The 17,348-nt window shown below is 36.2% G+C and overlaps 1 protein-coding gene across 4 annotated transcripts in view; it reads left to right on the top strand.

Moving 5' to 3' along the window:
• robo2 (roundabout 2) overlaps positions 1 to 17,348 on the top strand; it is a 131,233-nt gene that overhangs the window by 76,545 nt on the left and 37,340 nt on the right. For all 4 annotated transcript variants that reach the window (XM_017615873.1, XM_017615872.1, XM_017615870.1 and 1 more), the window contains exons 4-8: positions 5,891 to 5,993; positions 7,959 to 8,243; positions 8,370 to 8,510; positions 13,897 to 14,028; positions 16,386 to 17,323. In XM_017615873.1, coding sequence (XP_017471362.1) covers positions 5,891 to 5,993; positions 7,959 to 8,243; positions 8,370 to 8,510; positions 13,897 to 14,028; positions 16,386 to 17,323 — 1,599 coding nt within the window. The remainder of the gene's footprint in view (positions 1 to 5,890; positions 5,994 to 7,958; positions 8,244 to 8,369; positions 8,511 to 13,896; positions 14,029 to 16,385; positions 17,324 to 17,348) is intronic.

The following is a 17,348-nucleotide window of genomic DNA, read 5'->3' as shown; positions in this document are numbered from 1 at the left end:
GTTGCAAGAAAACTGCTGTTGCTTAAAATAAATAATTTATTTTTACAAGTTTTTTTAATAGCATACAATTTTAATAAAAATATTTAAATTTTTAACAAATGCACAAATTTAAGGAAATTCTTGCTACAACAGGTTTTAGATAAATTCCGGATTTTGAATGTGCTTTTTTTTTTGCTGAAAGAAATTGCAAGATAAATGCTGTTGCTTAAAATAAATAATTTATTTCTACAACTATTTTTTAATAGCATACAATTTTTGGGAAAATTATTCATTAAAATGTTTTACTTCCTCGTTATGATGTGTAATAAAATCAAATTTTTCGTAGAATATTTTGCAAAAAAAAATTAAATTATACTGCATACCACAATAAAATAACCAATTTAATTTAAGCAAAAACAAAAATTTTCAATTTTCCTGAATGCTCTTTTCTGTTTTTCGGAAGTCTAATTGCAACATCTGCTAACGAGCAGACATTAAGCAGGAATAACATGATTTGTTCATTTTGGTAGTCACAGACTTGTGTTGTCTACAAATTTTAATCGAGAACGAGTTTAGCTCAATAATAAAAAGCCCAAAACAACCGCTCTCTCTAATCGTCAAAATGTAGAAATTGCAAGAATCCCAAAGCATTAAATTGAAAAACTTGAAGAAAATGTAATTAAAAGAAGAAAAAAAATTTTATGAAAAAAATTAAAAAGTATGTATGACTTTCCTGCCAGAATAAGCAAAATCCTTTAAATTATCTTCTTCTTGAGCTTTCAAAAATATCATTGGTAGCATTGATTTGTTAACCGTTTTATAATCTCAACAAAGAGGTACCGCCAAGTAAAAGTGTGTATATGCAAATCGGTGATGGGCATCGCCTTGCCCGCGGGTAAAGCTCTTTTAAGCTTTCTATACATTTTTTTTACAGGCGCATGCAGAGCAAAAGCTCTGATGTAAATCCAAATCCGTGACGATCAGGGTTAGTTTTGACTCTATGCGCGCCCAAATAAAATCTACAGAGAGCTTTAAAGATTTTCATACGCAGGTGCTTAATGGAGGATCACCGATATAAATACTTACGTTAGTAATATAGCTTCTGTATATGTATATCGGCGACATCTAGAGAAAGGTTTACTCTATACGCTGCTATATAAAATCTGCAGAAGCTTTTAAAAGCTTATCTTAATTAATGTGCTATGGCCGTGCATGATCTACATCAGTAATGTACAGAGAGCGTTTTCATCCTGCTCACGTCCATAGCAGTGGCAATGAGAGTGAGCTTTTACTTTATGCGAAATCTTTAAAGCCCGCGTGCGCTGTTTCGCGCATCAATGGTTTCGGCAGAGACTTTTCGCTGTGCGCGTTCACAAAACGTCGTAAGAAAAGTTTTAAAAAGCTTTTCTCGCAGCTTGTATTTGTTATCCATATCAGCTGAATGCTGGACTAGGCGCCAATTTCTCCTAATCTTAACTACATATTATCCCCCTTGATGATATTGAAAGGTCTCCCCACACTTGGGACAGATGCTACTGAAAGTCTTAGGGGGAATTTTAATAATTTCATCATGAGCAATGAAATAGTATTTCTCTCAATATACCAGTTCCCAGCCACAGAATATGGTGCAAAAACTGGGAACCCGGTTTGTGGGATATGGAAATTCATTTGCTCTTCCCTTGATTAAATTCGCCCTTCTCCTAATCCTCCGCCATTTTTTCCAAAGGTCCACAGATCCTTGCACAATCCCTTAATCTTCCTCTAAAAATGTATTCCTAGCATTTATGTAGGCATTTTTAATATTAATTGCTTCACCGCTGCAAGCAAAAAAAATATAAATAAAATATTTTCCGCGCGACTGCTCAATTTTTATTCATTTGGAACAATTATTGCAAAATATAAATATATCTTTTTGAAAAGCGTCAAACCTACCACAAAGGCACATTCTGTCGTTGTAAGAGGACGCGTTGTCCTGCAGCACCCTTCAGCAAAAGGCGAAAAAAAATTAATAAAATAAAAAGTTAATCGCTTCAAACATTCATCAAACGGCAACGCGGGACTTCAATGTGAGCACTCAATAGCACTTGAAGGGATACAACCACGCATCCGCATCTCTTTACCCGCTACGAGTATATCGTCCAGCCAAGCAGTGGGGGGTTAGCGTTGGCACTCGCTAACTGCCTCAAATTTCTATGCTTACACCGTTTAGCTACAAATTATAGTGTGGTGGGGTGCAAGTGTGTTGCCCCCATCCCCTTCTTCTCCTCTTCCTCAAAAAATTTACGCTGCGGGGTCGAAGGCATTAAAACTCATTCAACTTGCAAAATGTTGACTTTGTAACTTTTACATTTGTATTTACAATCTTTTTGTTACTTTTGTTGTGCGCGCTGAGCATTTCTATAGCAGATAGATATGTATTACCAACGTATGATGGCTGTGTAATTTTCGACTCTTTCTTCCACTCAATGGCAAAGGCGGACACTCTTGTCAATTAACTCGAGTGAACAACAAAAACAACAAATTCCTATGTCATTTTCTGTTTTCATGTTACTTCGTTTTGCGTTTGTTGTATATCTTTTTCTATACTTTGAAGCGAGTTTTAACCCCTCAAACAGCGAAACGCAGTGCAAAAAAAAAAATCAACTTCTAACACTAGATACGAGTAGTAGAGTAGATGCTGCTCGAGATAACGCACTGGCGTAACATTTTTAATTAAATTAAATGAAGTCGGACAATGTGTTTTTATGTGTTGGCGTTCTTGTTACTTTTGTGCCGCATTGTTTGTTGCCCGCCAGGGTTGATTCATCTTCGGTTCTCGTTAAATGTTTATACACGCGTAGGAGTGTTGTTGTTGGATTTTGTATTTTTGCTGCTGTTGCTTGCCTACTGTCCTGCCTTAGCTGTGATTTGGTTGTGATTTGGAGTTTGGTAAGCAGACAAAGATTTTGCAATATTTGAAATTTTCACTTTGATCTTGAAAACTTGTAAAAATTCTGATGCGCACGTGCTGCATATTTAATCTCGAAAATTCAACTGAAGCGAGGAATTCCAAAATAGAGTAGTAGAAAAGTGTGTAGACTACTGATAGAATAGAAATAGAAATGAAATCTTAAATTTAGTGCATGGTTTTTTGTAGAGATTTATTATGTTTTTGTTGTTAGCTAATAGAAATTAGCTGAAATTTAAGCTCCTTATGAACTCTTTAAGGAATTAAAATAATCAAGTAAGAGCAAATTGAAAGGCGAAGTTGGGAAACAACTTTTCTTTGCGATCTATAAAACCTAAAATTAGAGCTTTTGATGAAAGCTTTCGTGAAATCTTGTTTAGTTAAAGCTTGTTCAGTTGGACAACAGAACTTTCTCTCTACATAAGCTTACGCATAAATAGGTTTAGATCATTCTGATAGTTGTGCTTTTAAAAAGCTTTCGAAAAAAAGTGAAGTAAAGCTTTTCAGAAATTATGCATGTGAAAAGAGATGATGACTTGAGTGCTGTAGCTAATTGAGATTGAAAGTAAATTTGCAACTCTGTAACTTTGACTGGAAGAAGTGAGATAAACTGATATATTTCGATTTTAGCCGCTATTATTTCACTGAACAAAGTAATGCTCATTTTAACGATTTTGACAAAGCCAAACCTACCCGCATAGTTGAAGATCCATAACTGCCAAAAAAAACAGTCAAGTTATGTTCAGAGGGAGCTTTTAATCTCTGCTCGTCAATATATAATGCACAGAAGCTATTAAATGCATCCTGTTAGTGACTGCCATAGCAAAATAGTTTTATGGTATTCGTTTTTGTGGGCCAGTCGCGAAGAAACCTTATTTCGATAGACGAGCTTTAAAATGCTTTGCTTTTTTGGGCTTATTTTGATAGATAAGATTTTCGAGCGATTTTTCATGGATGTGCACAGAGTAAAACCTCGCTCTGATCGTCACTATTTCAGGCACAAGCGATCAAAATCAGCTTCCTTGATTTTTTTTTAAATCAGTTCCTAACAATACAGTATGAACTTTAAAGCTTTTTGCCTTCCGTTGCGTGCCGAGCTTTGCTTTAGATTTTGTATTAGTCACGACCAAAACATATCCCGGGATGTGTTCAGAAGCGCTGAGATCCTTTGTTTCTTTTTTCTGACCGATCCAATCAATTTTTATTTTACTTAAGCTTAAATTTGGTCTTAATAGAACGAACTTTAGAAAATGGATAGGTTGAAATGGCTACCTACAATCCGAAAAGGAGAGAGGCATTTCGAGCTTATTTGATTTCAGCCCGCCCATCTACAAATAGTAAGCAATTGATTTCATTGATTAACCGCCACAATTTTTGGAGTCCGCAAGACAAAGGTGAATAAGTCATTTGCTGGTAAGTCCATTTTTCTAGCATGCCTTCCCATTAAAAAGTGTCCACTTATAGTTCAGCTCACTTGCCTAAGTAGAGGACATTCTAGACGAATGATGGATCAGTGATGCCAGACATTCTCTGTTAAATATCCCACGGAAATGGGGAAAAAATCCCTCAATTACCCACATCTTGAAAATTTATCCCACAAAATTCCCAACGAATTTAAACATATACATGTTTCAGTAGTAAAGAAGTAAAATTCATATAAAATAATAATAATAGTTTGGCGCTTACACATATGTGCTTTTCCTCCAATTTGTGGCGGTCTCCTTGATGTTGTCACACAAAGGGGAGGGACCTACAGTTTTACGCCGACTCCGAATGGCGAGTGTATTTTTATGAGAAGCTGTTTTTCATGGCAGGAATTCACTCGGAGGTTTGCCATTGCCTGTCGAGGGCCGACAGCTGTTAAGAAAAAACCCCTTTTTCTGCATTTTTTTCAGTCATTCATTTTTTCCCTTTCATTTTTTTGCTCACTCACTAAGGGCCTAAAAGAATTTTTTGGTGACTTTAAAATTGAAGCACATTCATGTGCTATTTAACATTTCATCAGACAATTTGTTCCGCTTCTTACATGAAACACCAGTTACAACTGAAAAGATTCTTTCTTACTCAGCGCTTGAATTGGTTAACGTAAGAAAATTTTCGAAATTGTCCTTATACTTTTTAACGATTATATACCATTTCACTCCACATCACATCTTCAGAACGATTAATTACAATTATGCAACAATAACTGCGTCAAAAGAAAATCCCTTATTTATATGAAGTGTCCCTTTTTTCCCTTTTAATAATTTTTGATGCAAAATATCCCTCAAATAGGGAAATTACCCACAATCTGGCATCACTGTGATGGATTCGAATCTTTTCCTGACGAAGCAGAGGGAAAAATTTGTTGTGTCGTCGTATAGATGAATGCTGTCGATCACCTTTTATTTTCCAGCTTGGGAAAGTATGATTGGTTGGGTCCTTTCATCTTCGGTTCCTTGTTTTCATCTACTGGCAGTCCTGCGTCTCATTCTTCTCTGGTCGGGAACCTAATAGGTACATTTGGTACTGAAGTTCCAAACAGGCGAAATATATTTAGTCAGTGGTGTTTTTTATGTCAGCGATAATTCTCTTGAACCGGCCCAATTTTATTTCATTCAGTATTGCTGCATGCTCGAAATTGATTGCCTTCCGCGTATTAGCCTCCCTGAGCCTGCGGGCGCTCTTTGCTGCCGTGCCATGGATGAAATCGGCTTTTTAGTGATTCTTAGAAGAAATACCTGTGTCGAATTTATTCTCCAGATTGAGAGGCTGTGTGGTGGAGACTGTATATATTTTCAAAAAAAAAAACAAATTAAAAAAATCTCTAAAGTACCACAAGTAATAAACCTTCGGTTTACATGTAATACGTTCTTAGAAATTATAACTTGCCTTGCAAAATATTTCACTAGTGCAATAATCATTATAAAATTTTACACTTGCAACAAAATTTATTCGTTTTCCTACATTTTTTTTCGTTTTCAGGTGATCCACTCACGTCGGGAAAGTGATGCGGGCACGTACTGGTGTGTGGCAAAAAATGAATTCGGCGTGGCACGTTCGCGCAATGCTACGCTACAAGTTGCATGTAAGTAGAAGATAAACTATAAGAAAATATTAAAAACAAAGGAGTTTAAAGGATATCTTTATAGTTATACTGGCTGAAGTTATAAGTTGTGTACTAAATATTAAGCGAAAAGCTGCGAACGTTTACTCTTTGTGCTAAATAAGGCTAATTAGCTAGAAACTCAGTTACAGAAGTTTGAGGGAAGACGTATTCACTTTTAACAATAAAATATTAGCTTTGCCTTTTGCAAATATTTTGCCTCCAAATAGTTTTAAAGCTCCTTTTAAATGCAAATATTTGCTAACAAATCACTATGCGAAAAAAAACTTCCTCATTTTCCTTTTATAAGATTTTCTTTTATCCTACGTTTCCTAGTCATTCAATCAAGGTACGAATACATAAAATTTAATTTTCTTTAACTGTCATAGAAACATAAATTGATTGATAATTTCATATCTTCTCTCAATCAGTTATTTCCAACTAATAATAATGACTGCTATTCAGCGGATAGTTTAATACTTCGAAATGCAAATGCTGAAATGGCAAATAGCGCCAATAAAGCTTGTCAATGAAAAGGATATTCGACGGTTGTATTGCTGTTTTTGTTGTTTACATAAATACAGACATATAAACAAGTCAGCAGGTAGACAAGCTGAAAGGCAGGCTTTGAAAGATTTATGTAGCTTTGTAAAGCTCAGCGTATTATTTGCATGCTGTGCCTCATTAGGAAGGATCAAAGAAGCCATAGGAAAGTAGTATACAAAGCGAAGCATAAATGTTATTGCAATTTTAATGAGAACTAATAATGGGCGAGCCGATGGAGGAGGAGGCGGAGAACACTTCGCAAGGAAGAGATAAATAAATAATAAATTTATAACTAAAGGGTTGATAAATCGAATGATTTGGGTTGAAATTTAAAGCAAAAATTTAAGAATTGAGTTAAAAAAATCGCTGAAATCATGAATATGTTGAGAAGAAATTAGATGCGATAAGATAAAACTAAATGAGACCAGAGAAGATTATTTCATATTACGTGACGACATTTTAGGTAATGTGATGTGTGATGATGAAGTTAGGTGAAATACGATGGGATATGCTGAGATGAGATTAAATGAGACCAGAAAGGATCATCATCATGTGAAATGATCGTTTAATGGACTTGTAGATGTGCAATAAGGTTTTACTTTTTCGAATACAGTTGCCACCTGTTAAAAAATTTAATTCAAATTTTTTAATAATCAATGGGATTTTGTGTTAGATGTGCAGTAAGGTCTTGATTTTTCGCACAGGGTTGTCACCTCTTAAAAATACAATTAAAATTATTTTATAATCAAGTCCAGCAAATCTGCGCCGCTAGTTCGATTTTCAAGACAGAGGTGTCAAATTTAAAAGCCTGGGTTGTAGATGTGCAGTAATAATTTACTTTTTGGAAGAGAGTTGCCACCTGTTAAATTAAAATTATTTAAGAAAATGAGGAGGACAGTTATTTTGAATTTCAAATTTATATGTCAAATTAGAGAGCCTGGCCTGTTGGCGAGCAGTAACGTTTTATTTATTTATTTTTTTTTTCAACTTAGAACGTCTTTTAGCGGTGCAGGGTGGACGGATTTAGATGAAATTTGGCACACAGATCGCTTTATCATAATGATTATAACCATTACGGTCCCTGATTTATATTTAAGACACTATCGTTAGCCAAAATGACAACTAAAACGATACCGATAACAACTTAACCAATTAAATATCGATAACAATGACAAAAAACCATTAGGCCTGTTTATTCCTCAAGAAGGATGGCATTGAGAAAATAGCTTAGCCATTTTTGGTCCACTTTAGTCTTTGCAAACGAAAGATGAAGGAGCAAAATTACACATTTTTTTCAGCAAAAAAAAGGCGAGCTTTAAAAAAAATTTTAAATTTTTGCCAAAGTATGTTTAATAAAGTTGTAAACTAATAAATTGCCAACTCTCTCCACTCTTTTTCCAGTTCTTCGCGATGAATTTCGCCTCGAACCGCAAAATACGCGCGTCGCTCAAGGCGAAGTGGCGCTGATGGAGTGTGGCGCGCCGCGTGGTTCACCAGAACCGCAAATTTCATGGCGTAAAAATGGTCAAACAATGAATTTGAGTAGCAATAAGCGTATACGCATTGTCGATGGCGGTAATCTGGCCATACAGGATGCGCGACAATCGGATGATGGCCGTTATCAGTGCGTTGTGAAGAATGTGGTGGGGACACGTGAATCGGCGACGGCCTTTCTAAAAGTGCATGGTAAGTTGTGGGAGAGAATAATTTAGCAACAATTTAATTATAAATAAAGAAAATGTGTGCTTTTAAGGCATAAGCTAAGCAATTAATTTCTCAAATTCTCTTTCTGTTAATTTTCGTCTATTGCAGTTCGTCCATTTCTCATACGCGGTCCGCAAAATCAAACCGCTGTCGTTGGCAGTTCGGTTATCTTTCAGTGTCGCATTGGCGGTGATCCATTGCCGGATGTCCTGTGGCGACGCACCGCTTCGGGCGGAAATATGCCATTACGTAAGTGTTTATTTGCATACCGTTTGCTTTATTTTGCATATTTATATACAGATGCTACATACGTACATATACGTATACAATTTTATCTGTACTTTAACGATTTCACACCTTATCTAAGGCATACATTAGGGTGGTTCTTGACAATATCGAAATCTAAATTTTGTATAGGGTACCCATTTATTTGTTCCTACGTATAAATCAAATACATCTACGAAAATTTAGAAATTTTTAAAAGTCGCTACCAAGGTTCCAATTTTGTTTTTAACCGCAAAAATTCGACAAAATCTTAAATAGAAATCTGAGAAATTATTGAATATTATTGAAACTTATTGGCACATATTCATAAACTCGCTGAAGTATAGCTGGTCAAAGTCAAAATTTTGTAAAATTTTTGCGATTAAAAAAAACATAAAAAGTTTTAAAATTTTGTAAATTTTTGGGGATTTGAAAACAAAAATATAAAAATTGTTCAAACCACCCTGTAGCGAAAATTTGAAAATTTCGCGGACACTTTTATATCGTACATGAAACAANAAATATAAAAATTGTTCAAACCACCCTGTAAGCGAAAATTTGAAAATTTCGCGGACACTTTTATATCGTACATGAAACAAGAGTTGGGTTTGCTCCATGATGTTGATATTCTAAGCGCCACCCTAAGAAATATAGTAATTACACATACACATCTATCACACAGCATACGACATGTGGCAAAAAAGGCAAATAAAAAACTCTTCTGAGTAGCTTTTCGATAGTTCTAGCGTTCCTGAAAAGAAAACAAAGTTCTGCAAAATTACGCCGCAAATTTTTTTTTTCGAAAAATACGAAAAGTAAAATTTTAGAAAAAATTGGAATTAGCACTGAGAAGAAAGAAGAAGTTTCTGCAAAATTACGCAAAAAAAAACTTTTTTTCGAATAAGTTAAATTTTTGAAATAGAGTTCCTGAGAAGGAAAAAGAAAGTTCTGCAAAATTACGCCGAAAAAGTTGAAAAAGTTAAATTTTTGAAAAAAGTAAAAATAAAAATGAAAACTGTTTAGAATAGCTTTTAAATAGTTCTAGAGCTCCTGGGAAGAAAAAAGTAAAAGTCGAAAACGTAAAATTAAAAAAAAAAAATTAAACTTCGGTTATTCCAGAACTATTGAAAACCTACTCAGAACAGATTAAATTTGTATTTTTTTCAGACATTCAACTTTTCCGATCTAAAGTCTTTTTCGGCGTAATTTTTCAGAACTTTTTTTCCTTTTCAGGAACTCTAGACCGATTAAAAAGCTAATCTGTTTTTTATTTGCCTTTTTATCACCTGTCGTATGCTGCGTGAATCTGGCATACACAGTTTTTGATTTTTTTTTTCGGAAAAATATCCACAACGTTTTTCCCCCTTTTCACGAGCTCTAGAACTATTGAAAAGCTACTCAGAACAGCTTTTTTCCTTTTTTGTAATACCGTATGCCAACTTCACAAACATACCTTAGTACCTCAAACACATTACCAGTGCTACCAATATTCCCTCAAATTTGCGTCAATCAAGCATTCCTAACCAAATTAAAAAAAAAAAAACAATTCGTCAACAATTTGACTTTCATGAGTCTTTGAAATTGGTGTTCATCAGCAGAGCTGCAAATTGGTGGGTGATGGGTGACCAAAAAATCGTCTCGCATTTAACCTGGGTATTTAAGTTTGCGCTTGGCTATGTAATTATGTGTACAAGTGGGTAGCACTGAGCGCCCTCTTAGTAGCCGACTAGCTCAGCCTTCTTCTCAGTAAACACAATGACTGCAAGTGCACTTGGTCAACGTCTTTTCGAGTGTAGGGCGGGCTGTAGTGTATGACTGATGAAGAGGAAGAATGATGAAAAAGTGCTACCAGCTAGCTGAACACTTTGTGTAAAAGTCATTTTGTTAGTGCTGCTGCTGCTGTTGCTGTCTGTTGTCCACCAAAGTACAAGTCTGGCGCGTTGTTGTTGCTCCTGTTTGCGTTGTTGTCGTAGCTGCTGCTGCAGCTGCTGCTGCTGCTGCCGCTTTTACTACCGCTCGTACACGTACCACAAAACAAACTGCAACTTTTAATTCCGTTAATTGCCAATCTCTGTTGCCAGCAATCAACATTTGTGCTGTTGGTTTTGCTTGCACAACACTTGAATGGTGGAAAATCAGCACGAACATGTGCGGCTGGCCAGGTTTAAAAGCTGAGCGCTGAGCTGATAAAAGGGGCTCAGGTGAAGTGCGCAGTCCGGAGGTGGTGGTTAGGAGATAATAAAAAGGAAAAAGGTGGCCAAATAGGCAGGTAGGTGGTTATTGTTAGGGGTAAAAGGATGTGCGCAAGCACAACAATGTTGGACAACAAAAATAACTCAAAGCAAGCCATACACATGCGCACACTTACATACACGCTTAGCCACTAACCTATGCAAACAAATAAGAAAACGCCGGCTGAGTGTCTTTTGTGTGGGCCACAAAACGCTAACGAGGCGGAGGCAGAGGCGGAGGCTGAGGCGGAGACTGGTGTGTGTGTGTCACTTACATACACATAGCAAATAAACGCGTTGCTTCTTTTGTTTATTTGTTTGCGTGTTAGGAGAGGGTGGCGGCAAGAAAAACTTTTACCAGAGCCGGACGCGACACTGTGGTCGTAGTTGTGGCAATGGCAGTGTGGCGCTGCAGCGGCGCGGAAGTAGCAAAAGCAAATGTAAACGCCAAAGCTTCCGTAAACTTTTGTTAAGCAAACAATTGCCACAGACAACAAAAACATTTAAAATCCGAGTATTTCACAGACACACACACACAATGGCACGTGAAGCTCCCCTTGGAGCAGCAAACAAACAATGCAACACAGCACACGTGGCAATTGCCGCTAACGCTTACATATGCATGCATGTATGTTTTTGTATGAGTGTTTACTTGCCACCCGCGCCACACCTTCTTCGGATGCTGTGCCCTGCCAACCACTAACTTGGTTCCCTTCTGCTGTTCCTCGGCTTCTAGCTGCTGTCTGTACCTATGTACTTCCTTTCGTTTCTTCGCCACTTTGCAAGTGCCAGCGAAGAAATCCAACACTCCACTTTGCTTGCATTACTCGAGTCTACGTTGCAATACTTGAACTACTAACCAACCTAACTATAACTATGCGCTATGCAAGTGGCAACGTGACTCAAAATAAACCAGGGATTTTATTGCTGTCAGCCAAATAGGAAGTATTGTTAGCATAGCTGTGGTTTAAGGAGCTTAAACTGGTAGGTAGCTGCTTGCTGCTGTAGGTATTTATGTCGGTGGACAGGTGTGAAGTGAAGTGACAGGCTAAAGCTAAGGAGCTCGGAAGTGTTGGGGGAATGATTTGGTATGAATAAGAGGAATTAAATGCAGTGGGTGGGGGGTTGCAGTGGAATGAAAATGATCAAAACGGGTTTAAAATATAGATATTTAGAGGTAAAAGTATTTATAACAAATTCTTGAAATATCTGACTTTGCGAGGTATAAAAAGGAACGAGGAAGGGAAAAAATTAAAAAAAGTCGCTGCACCAGACTTTCCTGCGGCTGTGCCTAAATGTATACATCTTCGTCAGGTTGATACTTCAACTAAAGAATCTGAAATAACTGTTATTTTGGATTTATAAAATATTTTTTTTTTTAATTTTGCATAAAAATTTCATATAAAAATTTATTTCCAAATTTGATTTCGGGTGAAAAAAGAAATCGATTTGTATGTATCATTTAGTTGTAGAACATTTCCTTCATAGTGAATTTTTCAATGACAGTTTTCAGTGTGGTTGAATCTGTATGATCCCCAAGCAATTACATATTCGGGTGTGATTTATGAGTTGCGCCTCTTTTGAAACGGATGTGCGATATACACTTATCCTACTTTTTGTGCAATATGCACCCGCAGCCTTCTCATTTGGCTGAGTTCCCGTGTCACTTTGAAGCCCTCAATTGTATGTACATAAATATGTACGGTGAGTTTCAGTGAAAATTGTGCAGTAAATCTTTTACCATTTATTGAAAATATTTTGTTTTATTTAAATTTAATAAGTTTTTTATAAAAATATAGTTCACACTATAACACAATGCATAAAACTCAAAGCTTCTAACTTTGTAACATCGACAAATTTTCTTAAAAATTTCACACTTTTGTCTCAGAACTTTTAAAATTTTTTTTGGGTATGCAGTTTTTTAGCTGTTCGTTGATTTTTGCCATTTTTTTTGATAATGTTGCGAATTTTTGTGAAATTTTGATAAAAATTTTACGATTATTTTTTAATTGTAACGAATTTAGAAACTTTGAGTTTTATGTATTTTGTTGTTGTGTGAACTATAGTTTTATAACAACTTAATAAAATTTTAATTAAATAAAATATTAAAAGAAAATTGAAAACAATTTAATGTACGCTTTGCACTAACACTCACTGTATATATGGTATTCATATTCCGCTAATAAAGGATGCATATGTAAGTTTGTATGAATTACAAATGCAGCAAATAAGCGTGACGTGTTCATACAATCACACATCTAAATATCAGGAAAATACGAAGTACTAAAGTTTCCTTCCGCTTGCATTGAGTGCTGCGCGACAGCCAGCGCAACACGCTCACATACTGGAGAGCTACTCAACAATGTCGCTGCGAAGTTATATAACACATTACACTATCTTACGCTATAAATAGATATACATGTAAATATGTACATACATACGCATACATAAATATGCATTTGTTTAGGTTCAGAGTACTCCTTCCATTGCCTCTTTAAGCGCCTTTGCATTGAGTCTGCTCCAACAAGAGTGCACCCGGGCGTATACGTGATTACTGTGTCCTTGCGCTTGTTTAGCGCATAACAATATGCCACTAAAAACTAACTGTTCGTGGAGTAACTATGTATATGGTACGCAGCTAAGTTGTTTAGAACATCTTCTTGTTCGTTGTGTATAGAGTCGGTGAGAAGAAAATTTTTGCAAGTTTTGTATTAAGCGAAAAATACAGCCAGTAGCTAGAAAAATAAAAATAAGTTGGGGGCAGCAGTGTGTCGACGGCGGCGGCGGCGACAGCGGCAATAACGCTAACAATGATTATCATTGCTGCTCTTGTCCACAATTTAGTGCACTGCGATGAGCAACAATTTTCTTTGTCCACAAAAATTTGGTAAAACTTTTTTCGCAGAGCCACTTAGGAAGAGAATGAGCTTCGGTTGCGAACATTTTTCACCTTTATGCACAAAATTTTCTCTATGATATACATACATACATTTATAAAGTCTCACATATGTACACTTCTTAAACAATTTACGCCTCACTTCGCTTTGTTTGGCCACCACTTGAACTTTAATTTTCTTTTTCCACACTCCACTAATTTCATTTACGGTTTTCTTTTTTCTGCCCACTCATTTTTTTCACAGGTCGTGTGCACATCCTTGAAGATCGTAGCCTTAAATTGGACGACGTTACGCTGGAGGATATGGGCGAGTACAGTTGCGAAGCGGATAATGCGGTCGGTTCAATTACAGCCACGGGCACACTAACCGTTCACGGTGAGTTAATTGCTATCACTGTTGATGCATGGCTATGTGCCTTTGTTTGTGTGTGAAAGTGTGCTTGCATGTGAAACTTTCTGACAATGCCACATACATAGATGCGTAGACAACAATTGTGCTATGGCTGGTTTTATATTTACCCATACACCTACATACATACGTATACTCACATGTAGCACACACATGTTCAAATGAAAACTTGCGCATGTGTATGTCCAAGCACATAAAAGTTTTATGGCTCATTTGAAGTATATTTGCACAGCGCGTGCTGGGAAGGTGAACAGAATCAAGTATTTGTCTGATGGCATGTGAAGTAAGTATGTAAAGGGTGCCAAAGTTTTGACCGCAGATTTGGTTGTCAAAGTTGAAGTTGTATGGTTGCTTAGTGCTCTTACATAAATTTATAATGAGATTTCAATCTAGGATTAGACAAGTGAGACATGAAAAATAAAAAGGAGAATTTTTAAAGTTGAAGATAAGTTTCATGACATCATAAGCTTAGTGTTGAAAACGTAACAGTTGGCGAGTTTACATACCGATTAAACTATCAGGAAGTCGGGACTCCTAAACAAAATTGAAAAATTAATATTAAAGCTAAGAAACTAAATAGTTAAATACATATATGCGTATAGCTCACTAGTTGTTGTATTTGATGCTATCGTCCATTGCTAGATCAGTCGAGGCCAATTTTTCGCACAAAAAAGGAAGACTTTCATATATGAAAACTTCACTGCTGGTCTTTAAAAAAAAAAGAAAATACATATATATTTTTTTATTTCATTTAATTCATAGAGATTACACATTTTCTTTCTTTTTTTAATTTGGCTTTTTTATTGAATTTCTAAAAAGAAAAATTTTTATTTTTTTTTTTTAATTTTTAGGCTTAGTTAAACGTTTGTTAACTTAACCACCAACACGAGTTTAACTATGAAATTATATTCAGAGTTACATAGTTAACTATGGAAATTTATATCGCCTGAAAATATACAAATTCTAAAAATCAAGACTTTATACAAATTTGAAATTCGTTCCACGGAAAAAAAAAATTTAATTTCACAAGAGTTTAACTATGAGGGCATGCTGGATTCAACTTTTATTAACTGAGCGTTGTGAATATGAATATTGATTTTCATATTCACAACTTAACTCTTATCAGTGGTTAACTACGCACTGTGAATTTGGCGCTTACAAACTTATTTTTTAATTTAGTTTTTTGTCTTTTTTATTTACATTTTCTTTAAATTTTAAGATTTTATTAAAAAAATCTTTTTAATTTCGTTTAATTTTTAGAAACTTGTTTTTTACTATTTTTATTACATTTGTTTTAAATGTTAAGATTTTGTTTTAAAAGATTTTTTTTTTTTAATTTCATTCAAGTTTAAAGAACTTATCTATTTTTTAACTTTTTTTTGTGTTTATTTTTTAATTTTTTCTTTTGTTTTTTTTTAATTTTTTTTATGAATTACCTTTCAGTTTTTAGATATTGTTATAAAAACAAAGATACTTTGTTTTTATTTTGATAAACTTATTTTATATCTTTTTAATTTCATATTTATTTTTAATTAAATTTTGTTTCAATTTTTGATTTTTATTTTTTTTTTAACAAAAATATTTTATTAATGTACGTAATTATTTGGAGCATATTTTTTTCTTTTTTAATTTTTTTTTTACAAACTTTCGTTTAATATTTAGATTTAGTTGTTTTAAAAAGAAGAATGTAAAACTTATTGCTAAAAGGCAAACAGAATATCGCTAAGACCGACCTTCTCTTTTAATTAATTTTTTCAACAATGTCCTGATGCCTATTGTTCCAGAGTGCCAATGCGTGAGGAAACCATATACAGATGTGGCCCAAAATGGTACACTGAGTTAGCTCGGGAACTTTACTGGACTTTCTGGGAGGAAACAAAATTAGTTCATGGTTGATTTTACAGGCATATTTAAGGTGGAGAGCTTGATGACGTAGTATTTAGACTACCAATAATAAAAGTAGTTGACAACAACTGAGACTCGGGCCCGATTACGATTTTATGTATAAGTTCGAAATAGTAGTCGATTATTGCTACGCCACTGAGAAAATTTCAATGCAATTGCATATTTTCAACTCAGAACACTGAAATAAACACCCTTTAGTTCATTGGCACCCGCACCATCGGCAACATAAAAATTAATTACCTGACCGCACTTCAGCGCCATTTCAAAAACAGAAGAACACAAAGCAAGCATTTCTCAATGATTTGCAATAACATTTACCGCTAATAACAACTTATTTGCTTTACTCTCCACTTCTACCCACTACTTAACATTTCTCATGCACATCAACTTATTTTTTATTTACCCACTCTCCCCAACAGCGCCACCAAAGTTCAACATTCGCCCCAAAAATCAACTCGTCGAAGTCGGTGATGAAGTGCTCTTCGAATGTCAAGCTAACGGCTATCCAAAACCCACCCTCTACTGGTCAGTGGAGGGCAACAGTTCGCTGCTCTTACCCGGCTACAAAGATGGACGCATTGAGGTAACACTAACACCCGAAGGTCGCTCTGTGTTGTCGATATTGCGTTTCGCACGCGAAGATTCGGGCAAAGTGGTCGTTTGCAATGCACTGAATGCGGTTGGCAGCGTCAGCAGTCGTACCGTTGTTACCGTAGACACACAATTTGAGCTGCCACCACCGATAATTGAGTTGGGTCCCGTCAATCAAACGCTGCCGGTGAAATCGATTGTAACGCTGCCGTGTCGCACCAGCGGCACGCCAACACCGCAAGTATCGTGGTACCTGGATGGCATACCTATCGATGTGAATGAGCATGAGCGGCGTAATCTCTCCGAAACAGGCACACTTACAATAGCCGATCTGCAGCGCAATGAGGATGAGGGCCTATACACTTGCGTGGCTAGCAATCGGAATGGCAAATCATCGTGGAGCGGTTATCTACGCTTGGATACGCCCACTAATCCGAATATTAAATTCTATCGCGCGCCCGAACTTTCTACGCACCCAGGTCCGCCGGGTAAGCCGCAGGTGGTGGATAAGACCGAAGACACAGTCACATTGTCGTGGACGCGCAGCAATAAGGTGGGCGCATCGAGCTTGGTTGGCTATGTCGTCGAGATGTTTGGCAAGAATGAGACAGATGGCTGGGTGGCGGTGGGTGCGCGCATACAGAATACAACCTTCATGCAGGTGGGGCTCGTAACGGGCGTGAACTACTTTTTTGTGATACGCGCTGAAAACTCGCACGGTTTATCGCTACCCAGTCCGATGTCGGAGCCGATCAATGTAGGCATGGTAAGTGCGCCAGAGACAGAATAGT

Source organism: Rhagoletis zephyria, unplaced genomic scaffold (assembly GCF_001687245.7).
Source record: "Rhagoletis zephyria isolate East Lansing unplaced genomic scaffold, Rhagoletis_zephyria_1.1 Rzeph_scaffold_01088, whole genome shotgun sequence".
NCBI lineage: Eukaryota > Metazoa > Arthropoda > Insecta > Diptera > Tephritidae > Rhagoletis > Rhagoletis zephyria.
Note: the sequence above shows the minus strand (reverse complement) of the source record. Positions and strands in the feature narration are given on the sequence as shown.